The sequence below is a fragment of the Heterodontus francisci genome, chromosome 32 (genome assembly GCF_036365525.1).
Source record: "Heterodontus francisci isolate sHetFra1 chromosome 32, sHetFra1.hap1, whole genome shotgun sequence".
NCBI classification, from domain to species: Eukaryota; Metazoa; Chordata; class Chondrichthyes; order Heterodontiformes; family Heterodontidae; genus Heterodontus; species Heterodontus francisci.
The window spans coordinates 12,696,182-12,710,049 of record NC_090402.1 but is presented as its reverse complement, the minus strand read 5'-3'; the positions used below and the strand labels follow the sequence as shown (position 1 = coordinate 12,710,049).

General features: G+C 42.9%; 1 protein-coding gene across 4 annotated transcripts in view; it reads left to right on the top strand.

Moving 5' to 3' along the window:
• The window catches only part of ccdc180 (coiled-coil domain containing 180), a 148,840-nt gene that overhangs the window by 103,631 nt on the left and 31,341 nt on the right, over window positions 1-13,868 (top strand). For all 4 annotated transcript variants that reach the window (XM_068012253.1, XM_068012255.1, XM_068012254.1 and 1 more), the window contains 3 exons: window positions 1,495-1,569; window positions 6,522-6,588; window positions 9,431-9,575. In XM_068012253.1, the coding sequence (XP_067868354.1) occupies window positions 1,495-1,569; window positions 6,522-6,588; window positions 9,431-9,575 (287 nt within the window). The remainder of the gene's footprint in view (window positions 1-1,494; window positions 1,570-6,521; window positions 6,589-9,430; window positions 9,576-13,868) is intronic.

Here is a 13,868-nt window from a genome sequence, read left to right as displayed (position 1 = left end):
TCCTCTACCAATATAGTCACTCTCGTGGGGGCCGAAAACCTACCCAAAAAAGAATTCTTTTGGTTTGGGAAGTGACAAGGCACTGCTCTGCCTTACATGGCAGGTCTGCTCGGGCTAGAGCTGCCAACTCTGTTTGGATGTGTTCGTGGAGGTTTCATCATGCAATCTCCAGCCACCACCTGCCCAGGGAAATAGCCTTCTGCACCCACCCCCAACCCCATCTCCAGTACTTTTTTAGAATTAATAAAGGATAATATTCAAAGAAAATGAAAAGATTGCACATTTTTTTAAATGCCCCTATGATCTGCAGCACCATATTTACACTGGTGGAGTAACAGTTTTGAGTACTGACCATATTTTGTTTCCCTTTTGTTAATTTTTAAATACAAGATGTCAAGCTGAGCACCAGCTTTGTTAATGGGCGACTGATGCCTTGAGAATAAACAATTCCTGAAGATTTCTGCACTACAGCTGTGAATTAATTTCATCTTTCAAAAGTTAGACAAAAATACAGAACAAAAATCTGACAGTGCAAAACTCATGCCACCTGAACATTTTAATTTTCTCTAACTAGTCCTGATTTCAACATCACTGGTGAACCTGCTTCAGTCACTTTCATCTTCTTCTTTTGGGCCTCCTTATCTCGAGAGACAATGGATACGCGCCTGGAGGTGGTCAGTGGTTTGTGAAGCAGCGCCTGGAGTGGCTATAAAGGCCAATTCTGGAGTGACAGGCTCTTCCACAGGTGCTGCAGAGAAATTTGTTTGTTGGGGCTGTTGCACAGTTGGCTCTCCCCTTGCGCCTCTGTCTTTTTTCCTGCCAACTACTAAGTCTCTTCGACCTGAACATTTTAATTTTCTCTAACTAGTCCTGATTTCAACATCACTGGTGAACCTGCTTCAGTCACTTTCATCAGTGTGAGATAAATGCAATAGAGACTATGAATATTGTTTGGTCAGCTGGGTGTCTGATATAGGTGACAACAGAAACCCATCACCAGGTTTAAAAATCTCCAGTTCAACTTACTGCCTTTGCCCACCCAGAGCCAGAACAAAATGGAAGAGAAATGGTGTCAGCAGGCGTTGTTTAGTAACCTTTGCCACTAGCCTTTGTTCTTACAGGTTGGAAACACCATCTCACAAACTGGTTTTCTTCCCTGTCTCCAGAAGTACATAACGAGTCAGTACACCCACAAAATAATTGAAGTGCTTTGAGACATGTCAACATGATATTGCATCATATAAATTTAAATCTATCATTTGATGAACTTCACAGAATTGCCCTTGGTTTTGTAGACTCTGTGTGCCATGCAAAAATGCAGCACGAGCAATAACTTATGATTTAATTTCAAATTCCTTTCTTCGGGTTTGTTTGCAAAATCTTTTATTCTCTGACTATATGCTGTCCAATATCGCTTGGGTCAGTCAGCCTTCACAGTCAGGGTGGAAAAAGGTCAGATAAGAATCACAACTAAGCATTTCTATCTATTTCTAGTGCAGTCAAATATTCCAAGCCAAACCGCTTTGACTCAAAATATCAAGTTTTTGGCGAAACAGTGGAAGAATCTGAGTAAGTAGATTTTCAGATTTTTTTAGATGCCAGCAATGCATCTTTATTTTTGTAATAAGTAATTATGAAGTAGCATAAATAATTTACTTTCTATTATTGGTGCATAGTGAAAGGATAACTTGACTAGTTTCACACTAGTATGTTGCTTAGCTGTGATCCACCAATTGTAGCATATTACAGTGAGATTCCTTATAATATGTGACTAGCTTTTTTTTGTTCATTCATGGGACGTGGGGGTCACTGGCTAGGCCAGCATTTATTGCCCATCCCTAATTGCTTTAAGAGTCAACCACATTGCTGTGGGTCTGGAGTTACATGTAGGCCAGACCAGGTAAGGATGGCAGATTTCCTTTGGGGTTGTTCTCCCTGGAGCAAAGTAGTTTGAGGGGAGATTTGATAGAGTTGTACAAGATTATGAGAGACTTTGGTATGTTAGACAAAGATAAACTGTTCCCATTAACTAATGGTACAAGGACTGGGGCACAGATTTATGGTTTTGGGCAAGAGATACAGGGGATGTGAGGAAGAACTTTTTTACGCAGCGAGTGGTAATGACATGGCATTTGCTGCCCATGTGGTGGAAGTGGAGACAATCAATGATTTCAAAAGGAATGGTTATAGCACAAAAGGAGGCCATTCAGCCAGTCGTGTCCGTATCAGCTCTCTGTAAGAGCTACTTAGCTAGTCTCGAACCCCCACCTTTTCCACATAGCCCTGAAAATTTTTCCTCTTCAGGTAATTATCCATTTCCCTTTTGAAAGCTACGATTGAATCTGCCTCCACCACACTTTCAGGCAGTGCATTCCAGATCCTAACCACTTGCTGCGTAAAAAAATCTTTCCTCATGTTGCCATTGTTTCTTATGCCAAACACCTTAAATTGGTGTCCTCTGGTTCTTTACCCTTCCACCAATGGGAACAGTTTCTCCCTATCTATCCCAGACCCCTCATGATTTTGAACACTTTTATCGAATATCCTCTCAACCTTCTCTAAAGAAAACAGCCCCAGCTTCTTCAATCTATTCTCATAACTGATGACTATCATCCCCGGAACCATTCTCGTAAACCTTTTCTGTTACGTTATGATTTTATGTTAGATCAATTAACTTAATACAGACCAAGGATTGAATGCGGGATCCTTTTCAACTGTTATGACTCAAAACCACAGTGGACGCCCCTCCCATTTTTCTATTTCTCCCTCATCCCAACTCAAGGTGCTGTCCTCTTACTGGCTGCTCAGGAGTGTGTAAGGGCAGTTCCAAATGAATGGCTCTCCTTTTCATCACTAACTCAATGAGTCAGAGATAGCCACAATCCCACCACTCCGCTGACCTTGTAAACTTAATGTAAGCAAAGTTAAATGAGTGACGAGGATTGTGGGTGAGGTGGTCAGGGGGAAAATCAGTATCTAGTAATCTTTTTTTTAAAAAAAATGCTGCAGTGCAAACTTTCCCCTGGTTTTGCTTTGAACTAAATTGGATGGGTACTTGAAGGAATTAAACTTATGGGACTATAGGGATCAAGTGGGGGAGTGGGACTGGCTGGATTGCTGTGCAGCAAGCCAGTGTGGACTCAATGGGCCGAATAGTCTCATTCTATACTGAAAATGATTCTGTCTGAATGGCTGAGATTTTGCAGTAGCAAAGACTGCAAAACTGTCAGTGTTTGTCATCACTACTCCTCTGAAATGGACAGCAACTTCCGGTGTTGGGCAGTTAAGAATATGAGCAGTTAAACATGGAAATCCAGATATTGCTGTTAGTGATTCTGTGCTTCCCCATGGTGCTGTTGATATACCACCAACCCCCCTCCCACCCTCACAACCCCCAGACTGCAATCAAGTAGAAATTACTGAACTTACAAGAACTTGCCCTTTTATGCTATTAGTCTCACAGTAAAAACCCTTGGAAAAAGTTACACTTTGTTGAATGAAGTGTAACTGGGTTTTTAACAGTGTACGAAGTTCATCATTACTGAAGAGCAGTCTCAATTTACCTGAAAAGCTACTTAAATATAAGTGGAATGTCAAATTTTCCATTATGATAAAAAAAAAAATCACATTTTAAAAATTATTATTTTAAAGTTTGTTTCAAGATATTTCAGCAATTTATATCCCAATCATTTATTTCTCTCTCTAAAATCTAATTAAAAGTGAAGGATATCAGCACATTTTACTTCCTGGTTTGTTGTCTGTGAGAATACTTCAATGTGATTGGCTGTTTGTTGACATCACTGTTGCTGGATGAGCGGAGATCCCCTTGACTTAATGCTAAATTCAAACTGACATCAGGAAAGGGCAAATCCACACCACAAGGATTGCAAGTTCTGTGTGAGCAACTTTCTTGGAGGTCAGCAGTGAGCATCATCGCTTTGCCGCTAACTGCGAAATCCTGGTCACTATAGCTTCAAACATTATTGCCCTGATCTTTTAAATCGGGATGAGAGTCCAGTGGGCCAGGGCTGAGGTGCTTGTTACACTCTTCCTCCCTCAGGATGTCAGCACATCTGCTCCTTCGCCACATCTCCTACCAATACCTGCCATTGTGTCAATCACAGCTGGGTCAAACTGTCCTGGCAACCACTGAGGTGCGGCAATCTGGAGCTGGGCCCTCACCAGCTCAGCCCAAAGGTCATCAACCACAATAGTCTCGAGGATTCCAGTGTATGGAACAGCAAACTTCCACCAGCTCCACTGTAGGAGTAGTAGAGCTAGTATAACTTCATTAAAGAAAGCACTGCGGGTTGCTCACTTGGGTGAGAAATGAGTGGAAGATAATTATAGTGTTTGCTATTAAATGAATCACCTTAACATATTAGGCACTTTGTTCTGGAGTGTGATTTAATAGCAGCTTCTGATTCTGTATAATTGTGAGCTAAATAGTTTGAATTACCTTTATTGATCACTGGATGGTGAGTTTCTGAAGTACACAGCACCCTCCCATGACATGGAGGCTTTTCATGGATCATATGATAGGGAACCCCCAAAACTTGTTGAGACACCTGAATTTCTGCTTCAGCATCCCTAGTGTACTCAATCATAATCGTGGTGGTTCTCTGCTTTTGAATTGTACCAGTGCTGCTGAGATGTGATGGCATTGCAGAAGGGTGTCATGAGCCACATCTCTTGTATCCCCAGCAACCATCTTGCCACATTCGGGAGAAACCGATACTAGGGGATTGTAGACTGTCTCAGGATAAATGTGTCATGGCAGCTGCCTGGGTACCTTGCAAAATCTTGAAAAATTCTGTTTGTGTGAGTGGGCACTAGCTGCACATTGATGGCGTATTAGCCTTTACTATTGATGACTGTTGCTGGCTTGTCTTATATCTTGATAGCAACATGTGTGCGGTCAGTGATGTCCTGCCCACAGGGCAAACTGGCCACTGTTGCAAATTTTTGAGCTGAATGGGGAATGAGATGTACTGGTCAGCCCTTGTCAGCATGGCGTTGGTGACCTGCTTAATATTGCAGGCTACTGCAGACTGGGAGATGGGGCTGATGTTCCTGAAGAAGGCTTTGACAGCCACTGATGAAGTGTACCCCGCTGGTGTGGAAGGAACCTGCCCTGTTATAGGAGGCTGCAGGGTTCTGAGCAAACTGCCTGGACAAGAGCAGACTTCTGCCTCTTTCGATAAATCCAAGAAAGTGACTCTAGGCCTGTGTACCCTGTGCACTGAGTATGGCCTCCTACGAGCAGCATTCCCACATCTGCTATCTTCTCATAGGCCCAGCTGCTGCTGATGCAGTTGTTGAGGTAGCTGCCCCTCATCCTCCAAATGTTCCACCATCCAAAAGCAATGAGCAATAACAGCACCCTAGATAAGCAGATAAATCTTATGGAGGTGAGGCAAGTGATACTTCTAAAAAGTGAGAAAGAAGCAATGTGGAAGTTGAAAAATCTCCTGAGCAGCAGCTGTGTACCCCTTTACATATATCTTCAGTAGCTCTGACACACCAATTCCCCCTAGGTTTTACTGGCTGGTTGGCCACTGGGCAGGACTCCCACGGTTTTGAGTTAAAATCACCTTAGGACTTGAATGGCATCAATGGAGCATGACTTTTTTACATTTTAGTGAGGCCCCTGCTTGCCTGTGGTGGGCACCTTTCCCACAACTAAAAAAGTGGGATTAAAATTGCGGTGGGTAGGCATGCATCAGGAATCGTCTGATTGCCCTTTTAACCCTTGTTCCTTCCAAGGTGGTATAACTAAAATTGACCCTTGTATTTTCTTTTACAAGGTTCCTCCCTTCAGCCATTGGTAATGATGGATGATCAAATCTACAGATTTATAGATAGATCTAATGATCGGCTAAAATTGGCATGGGTTGGGTCTGCTTGAAGGACAGTTAGTAATCTCCTACCTCAAGAAACGTTGCCCTTTCAAAGTGAGCTAACTTATGAATTGGACCAGTCAGAACAAGCCATCTTTGAAACAATCTTTTAAAAAAACATTGGCTCCCTGCTCTGCCCCAATAATTATAACAGTCCAGGAATGTGTATGATTGGTGGGAGGAGCTTCCAGGGTCAGGCTGGTTATGTAAAATAGACATGCGCCCACACCATTGTCAATATCATAGGCATCCACTGGGCGGGGTGGGGATGGGGTTTAAAGGATTGTTTGCCTTTATAAGATAACAGTTTCGTGGTGGCTGCCCATAATTTAATGCAGTTGTTGCCTAGGACAACCTTGTGGGACCCATTTGTGCTGCTCCATTGATCTAGAGGTCATTATCTTGCCTTTTATCAAAGTTTTCCGAGGCAGAATCCCACTGCTGCCACCTCTCTCTTATCAGGCCTTCATTGGAGCAGATGGAACTTCTGCTGACACCCAACAGGAATTCCCAGTGAGTGCCCATGAGGCACTGGTCACCGTGCCAATCACTCCCTCCCCAGACTTCAGCCCTAGGGCTATTTTATGTGAAACTTTAATGTGAACCATTTGTCTTTTCCAGCCATTTTAAAGGAATAGTAAGATACATTTTGTGGGAGAATACTAATGCCTTACTGGCAGTTGCTGAGGTGAGCATTTATTTCGTTCTTTACCAAGATTGAACATTTTGCCATAATTTCTCATTTGCTATGATCATCTACATAACGTGTACAGTACTGTTGTATATTAGGAACAGTAGTATACCAAGCAGCCCCTTGAGCCTGGCTCTGCTGGATTCATGGTTTTTTTCAAATAACTTCCCTCCTTCCCTATTGGCAAACAGGATTAAGGAAAATCCCAAGGCTTTTTATACATATATAAAGAGCAAGAGGGTAACCAGGGAAAGGGTTGGCCCACTCAAGGACAGAGATGGGAATCTATGCGTGGAGCCAGATGAAATGGGTGAGGTGCTAAATGAGTACTTTGAATCAGTATTCACCAAGGAGAAGAACTAGGGAAGGGAATGCAGATTGTCTCCGTCATCTCATTATCAAAAAGGAGGAGGTGTTGGGTGTCTTGCAAAGCATTAAAGTAGATAAGTCCCCAGGGCCTGATGGGATCTACCCTAGAATACTGAAGGAGGAAAGGGAAGAACTTGCTGGGGCCTTGACAGAAATCTTTGCATCCTCATTGGCTACAGGTGAGGTCCCAGAGGACTGGAGAATAGCCAATGTTGTTCCTTTGTTTAAGAAGGGTGGTAAGGATAATCCAGGAAATTATAGGCCGGTGAGCCTTACGTCAGCGGTAGGGAAACTATTAGAGAGGATTCTTCGGGACAGGATTTACTCCCATTTGGAAACAAACAAACTTATTAGCGAGAGACAGCATGGTTTTGTGAAGGGGAGGTCGTGTCTTACTAATTTGATTGAGTTTTTTGAGGAAGTGACGAAGATGATTGATGAGGGAAGGGCGGTGGATGTTGTCTATATGGACTTTAGTAAAGCCTTTGACAAGGTCCCGCATGGCAGACTGGTGCAAAAGGTGAAGTCACATGGGATCAGAGGTGAGTTAGCAAGATGGATACAGAACTGGCTCAGTCACAGAAGACAGAGGGTAACAGTGGATGGGTGTTTTTCTGAATGGAGGGATGTGACTAGTGGTGTTCCGCAGGGATCAGTGCTGGGACCTTTGCTGTTTGTAGTATATATAAATGATTTGGAGGAAAATGTAGCTGGTCTGATTAGTAAGTTTGCAGACGGCACAAAGGTTGGTAGAGTTGCGGATAGTGATGAGGATTGTCAGAGGATACAGCAGGATATAGATCGGTTGGAGACTTGGGCGGAGAAATGGCAGATGGAGTTTAATCCGGACAAATGTGAGGTAATGCATTTTGGAAGGTCTAATGCAGGTGGGAGGTATACAGTAAATAGCAGAACCCTTAGGAGTATTGACAGGCAGAGAGATCTGGGCATACAGGTCCACAGGTCACTGAAAGTGGCAACGCAGGTGGATAAGGTAGTCAAGAAGGCATACGGCATGCTTGCCTTCATCGGTCGGGGCATAGAGTATAAAAATTGGCAAGTCATGTTGCAGCTGTACAGAACCTTAGTTAGGCCACACTTAGAATATTGCGTGCAATTCTGGTCGCCACACTACCAGAAGGACGTGGAGGCTTTGGAGAGGGTACAGAGGAGGTTTACCAGGATGTTGCCTGGTCTGGAGGGCATTAGCTATGAGGAGAGGTTGGAAAAACTCGGATTGTTTTCACTGGAACGACGGAGGTGGAGGGGTGACATGATAGAGGTTTACAAAGTTATGAGCGGCATGGACAGAGTGGATAGTCAGAAACTTTTTCCCAGGGTGGAAGAGTCAGTTACTAGGGGACATAGGTTTAAGGTGTGAGGGGCAAAGTTTAGAGGGGATGTGCGAGACAAGTTTTTTACACAGAGGGTGGTGAGTGCCTGGAACTTGATGCCAGGGGAGGTGGTGGAAGCAGATACGATAGAGATGTTTAAGAGACATCTTGACAAATATATGAATAGGAAGGGAATAGAGGGATATGGGCCCCGGAAGTGCAGAAGGTGTTAGTTTCGGCAGGCATGAAGATCAGCGCAGGCTTGGAGGGCCGAATGGCTTGTTCCTGTGCTGTACTGTTCTTTGTTCTTCGTTCACCCTTGCAATTTACTTTCCTTTCCTTCCCCTGCCCCTTCAGTTGACAATGTTTCAGTACCTTGTTTAAATGGCCTTTCTTAATGTGATAGCCAAGAGGGGTGTAGAAATTCGATGACATGAGCCGGTTTCTCAGGGCACTTAAACTTCCAATATGACAGACAGGAAGTGCGTGCTTATTATGAGTCACAAGTGTGCCGCGCACCATATTGGTATAGGCAAAACAATAGATGTCTGGCGGCCCGGCCGGAAACAGTCATGTGGCCCTTTGCATATGCACCTTGCACCTATTTGCAGTGAAAAACTGGGTTACCTTGAACACAGCTGGCACAGGGCTGAATGTGTTCAGAAAAACCTTGTCTATAAGTGGCCCAACCAGCACTCTTTAAAGGGACAGCTGTAGGCCACCACTAAAAGCAAACGTGTTTAAAAAATACTCACCCGAATGTGGAACCAGGAGATGCTCCATGATAAACCATGGGCTACTGCTAGGGACTATGAATGCTATTTAGAAATAGAATAAATATGTAGAACAGATTAAGTAGATGGGGTACGGTCCTCGGTAGAGTAGATTGTATATGGAAGGAGCAGGCTTGATATGCCAAATCCTTTTTTGAACCTCATTTTTTTTTATTAAGGTGATCATACTGGATAAATGAATTTTTATGTATATATCTTGTGACTCCTCTCATCTCACTGTGATATCTGTATAACACATACAGATGTCTTTGACCCAACTGTTTCATAAGTATCATTACTCTTGTTTCTGTGGACTCAAAAACAGTTCAAAGAAAAAGCATGCCATTTCTTAACCTGCATTAGGACTATTACAAAAAGAAGGACCGACAGCCAGTCTACAGGCCCGAATACCTGAAGGACACATTTGAACAATGTGCAGAAGAGCTGACTCAGAAGATGCTGTCGTATCAAGCTCAGGCAAATGCCTATCACAGTAGCTGTTTGCAAGGTAATAGAAAGCTTTAAATTAAAATGTCAACATGTAATTTCACAAAGCATACAAAGAAATATTTAGCAGGAGATATTGTGGACTGTGGACATTACTCTTAGAGCACATTTTGATTTCTGTACACCATTAGGTATTATTTGTGTTCATGGCTTGTTTTGGTTCATCTTGTGGGAGGAAGGCAGTAAGCAAAAGAGAACGCTTTGTAGACTTTTTTTCTCTCCATCTCCTGAGTGCATTGTTTCTTCCTGGCTTACAGTTCAATGGGCATCAACTCCACTGTGGCCACTTCTCAATTGGGAGCCTAGACAGTGAGTGTCAAGGATCCATTTGATACCAGAGTCTCATCACAGCTGAATATCATCCTGTTCTTACTCAATGCCCATAGTTACGTTATCCAGCAGGAGTAGGGAGCAAGAATTCCAGCCAGTTGTTACTTTCCTTAGTTCAGGAATTGTAAAAGCCTCAGCATCACCTTGGCTGAGGTCAAGTTAATGAACACATATATTCTTCTGGGGGAAGGGGGTGAGCCAGAATTTGTGGTACATGTCGTTACCAATGACATAGCAAAGGCAGGTATTGAGGTCCTATGGTCAGATTTTCAGGAGCTAGGGAGGAAGTTAGAGTAGGACCTCGAAGGTAGTAATCTGTGGATTACTCCCAGTGCCACACGCTAGCGAGAGTAGAAATAGGAATGTAGGAAATAGGAGCAAGAGTAGGCCATTCGGCACCTTGAGCCTGCTCCGCCATTCAACTAGATCATGGCTGATCTTCTACTTCAATGCTATTTTCCCGCTCTATCCCCATATCCCTTGATATCTTTAATATCTAGAAATCTATCAATCTCTGCCTTGAATATATTCAATGACTGAGCCTCCACAGTCCTCTGGAGTAGAGAATTCCACATTCACCACCCTCTGAGTGAAGAAGTTCTTCTTCATCTCTGTCCTAAATGGCCTACCTCTTATTCTGAGACTGTGCCCCCCGGTTCTAGAGCTCCCCCAGCTAGGGGAAATATCCTTCCTGCATCTACCTTGTCGAGCCCTGTAAGAATTTTGTATGCTTCAATCAGATTCCCTCTCAATTTTCTAAACTCTCGCGAATATAAGCCAAGTCCCCTCAATCTTTCCTCATAGGACAATCCTGCTGTCCCAGGGATCAGTCTGGTCAGCCTTCATTGCACTCCCTCTATGACAAGTTACCTTCCTTAGGTAAGGAGACCAAAACTGTCCACAATACTCCAGGTGCCATCTCACCAAGGCTCTGTACAATTGCAGCAGGTCCTCTTTACTCTTGTACTCAAATCCTCTTGCAATAAAGGCCAACAAACCATTTTCCTTCCTAATTGCTTGATGCACCTGCATATTAGCCTTCAGTGACTTATGAACTGCTCCCTTCTCTAGTACTGCCAACACTGTCACATTATGCATTTCTATACGCTGGTGCCCATCCCCCTGCCAATTTGGTCTAAACCCTCCCCAACCACACTAGTGAACCTCCCTGTGAGGACATTGGTCCCAGCCCTTTTGAGGTGACTTCTGCCCCAATACTGATCCCAATGTCCCAAGAATCTGAAGCCCTCCCTCCTGCACCATTCTTCAAGCCATGCATTGATCATCCACATCTTCGAGAGTTTAGAAGGCTGTGTTGCCTGCCTGGTGCCAGGGTTCGGGACACCTGCACTGGACTGGAGAGGAACTTGCAACGGGAGGGCAAGAATCCAGTTGTCGTGATCCATGTCGGTACCAACAACAAAGGTAGGACTAAGAAAGAGGTTCTACTTAGATGGTATGAGCAGCTAGGGGCTAAATTAAAAAGCAGAACCATGAGCAAATTGGAGTAGGGTAAATAAGATTAGAGAGTTTAACGCGTGGCTCAAAGATTGGTGTGGGAGAAAAGGATTTCGATTCATGGGGCACTGGCATAAATACTGGGGAAAGTAGGAGCTGTATCATTGGGAAGGTCTTCACCTGAACCGTGCTGGGACCAGTGTTCTGGTGAGTTGTATAATTCGGGCAGTAGAGGGGGCTTTAAACTGAATAGTGGGGGTGAGGGATCAAGTGAGGGAAGATGTGCTAAATTAAAGAGCGAGGACAAGGCAAGAGGGCAAGGTAGCAATAAGGGAATTAATAATCTGAGTCTGGCAGGAAGGGACAGAGTGTAACAGCTTAAAACGCACCAGCAGGTAAAGTTAGAGGTTGCAAAAATAATAAAAAGACAGAATTAAAGGTACTCTATCTGAATGCATACAGCATTCGCCATAAGGTAGGTGAATTGATGGCACAAATGGAAGTAAACAGATATGATCTCATCACCGTTATGGAGACATGGCTGCAGGGTGACCAAGGCTGCGAACTGAATGTCCAAGGGTATTTGGCATTTAAGAATGATAGGCAAAAAGGAAAAGGAGGTGGGGTGTTGCTGTTAATAAAGGATAATAGTATATTAGTATATTAGTGAGAGAGAATCTTGGATCAGAAGATCAAGATGTAGAATCAGTTTGGATGGAGCTAAGAAACAGCAAAGGGAAGGAAACATTGGTAGGAGTTGTTTATAGGCCCCCAAACAGTAGTGGTAATGTAGGGCACGGTATAAATCAAGAAATTAAAGGCGCATATAACAAGGGAAATACAGTAATCATGGGGGACTTCAATCTACATATAGACTGGGTAAACCTAATTAGCACTAATGCTATGGAGGACGAATTCCTGGAATGTACACAAAATGGTTTTCTAGAACAGTATGTTGAGGAACCAACTAGAGAATGGGCTATTTTAGATCTATCGTGCACTGAGAAAGGGCTAATTAATAATCTCATTGTAAAGGAGCCTCTAGGGAAGAGTGACCGTAATATGATAGAATTTTACATTAAGTTTGAAAGTGATGTAGTTCAATCCGACACTAGGGTCTTAAATCTAAACAAAGGAAATTACGAAGTTATGAGGGGCAAATTGGCTATGGTAGATTGGAAAACTACATTAAAAGGTATGATGGTAGACAGGCAATGGCTAGCATTTAAGGTATTAATACATGGTTGACAAATTTACATTCCTTTGAGGCACAAAAATCTAGCAGGAAAAGTGATACAACCATGGCCAACAAGAGAAGGTAAAGATTGTATGAGATCAAAGGAAGAGGCTTATAAAGTTGCCAGGGACCATTTTAGAATTCAGTAAAGGAGGACCAAGAAACTGATAAAGGAAGAGAAAATAGAGTATCAAAGTAAGCTAGCAAGAAACATAAAAATGGACTGTAAAAGCTTCTATAGGTATGTAAAAAGGAAAAGATTAGCAAAGACAAATGTGGGCCCACGACAGGCAGAGATAGGAGAATTTATAATGGGGAATAAGGAAAATGGGAAAGAAACTAAAATTCTTTGTGTCTGTTTTCACAGAGGAAGATACAGAAAAAAGCCTTCCAGGAATACTAGAGAACCAAGGGACTAGCGAGAATGAGAAACTGAAAGAAATTAGCATTAGTTGAAAAGCAGTACTGAACATATTAATGTGTCTGAAAGTTGATAAATCCCCTGGACCTGATTATCTACATCCCAGAGTGTTGAAAGAGATGGCTGAAGAGATAGTGGATGCCTCGGTGGTCATCTTCTAAAATTCTATAGATCCTGGAATGGTTCCTGCAGATTGGAAAGTAGCAAATGTAACCCACTGTTTAAGAAAGGATAGAGAGAAAAAAACGGGGAACTACAGACCTGTTAGCCTGTCATCAGTAGTAGGGAAAATGTTAGGATCTATTATAAAGGATGGCTAAACTGAAAGGCAAATAATGTTTAACAAGCTTGTTAAAGTTTTTGAGGATGTAATTAGCAGAATAGAAGTGGGGAACCAGTGGATGTGGTGTATTTGGATTTTCGGAAGGCTTTGGATAAGTTCCCACACGGCAAAATTAGAGCACATGGGATTGGGGGTAATATGGGTTGAGAATTGGTTAACCAACAGAAAAGAAAAAGTAGGAATAAACGGGTCATCCTTAGGTTGGCAGGCTGTGACTAGTGGGGCCCCAGCTATTCAGAATCTATGTCAATGATTTGGATGTGGGGACTGTTGTCTTGTTGTAGCATAAATCAAGTGTTGTTTACAGAAGTTGCGGAGCGTTTGTAGGGCTAAAAATAACTTGTTTATTATATACATATAACTACACTCTCTACAAGTCTGTCTAGCCAGCACATCTCATGCTGCTTCCAGCTTCTTTGAAACCTAACACCCATGTGACTATTACATCATCGTCATCACAACTGTGGGATGGGTTACTCTCACTGCGTCAAACATTAACCCTTTC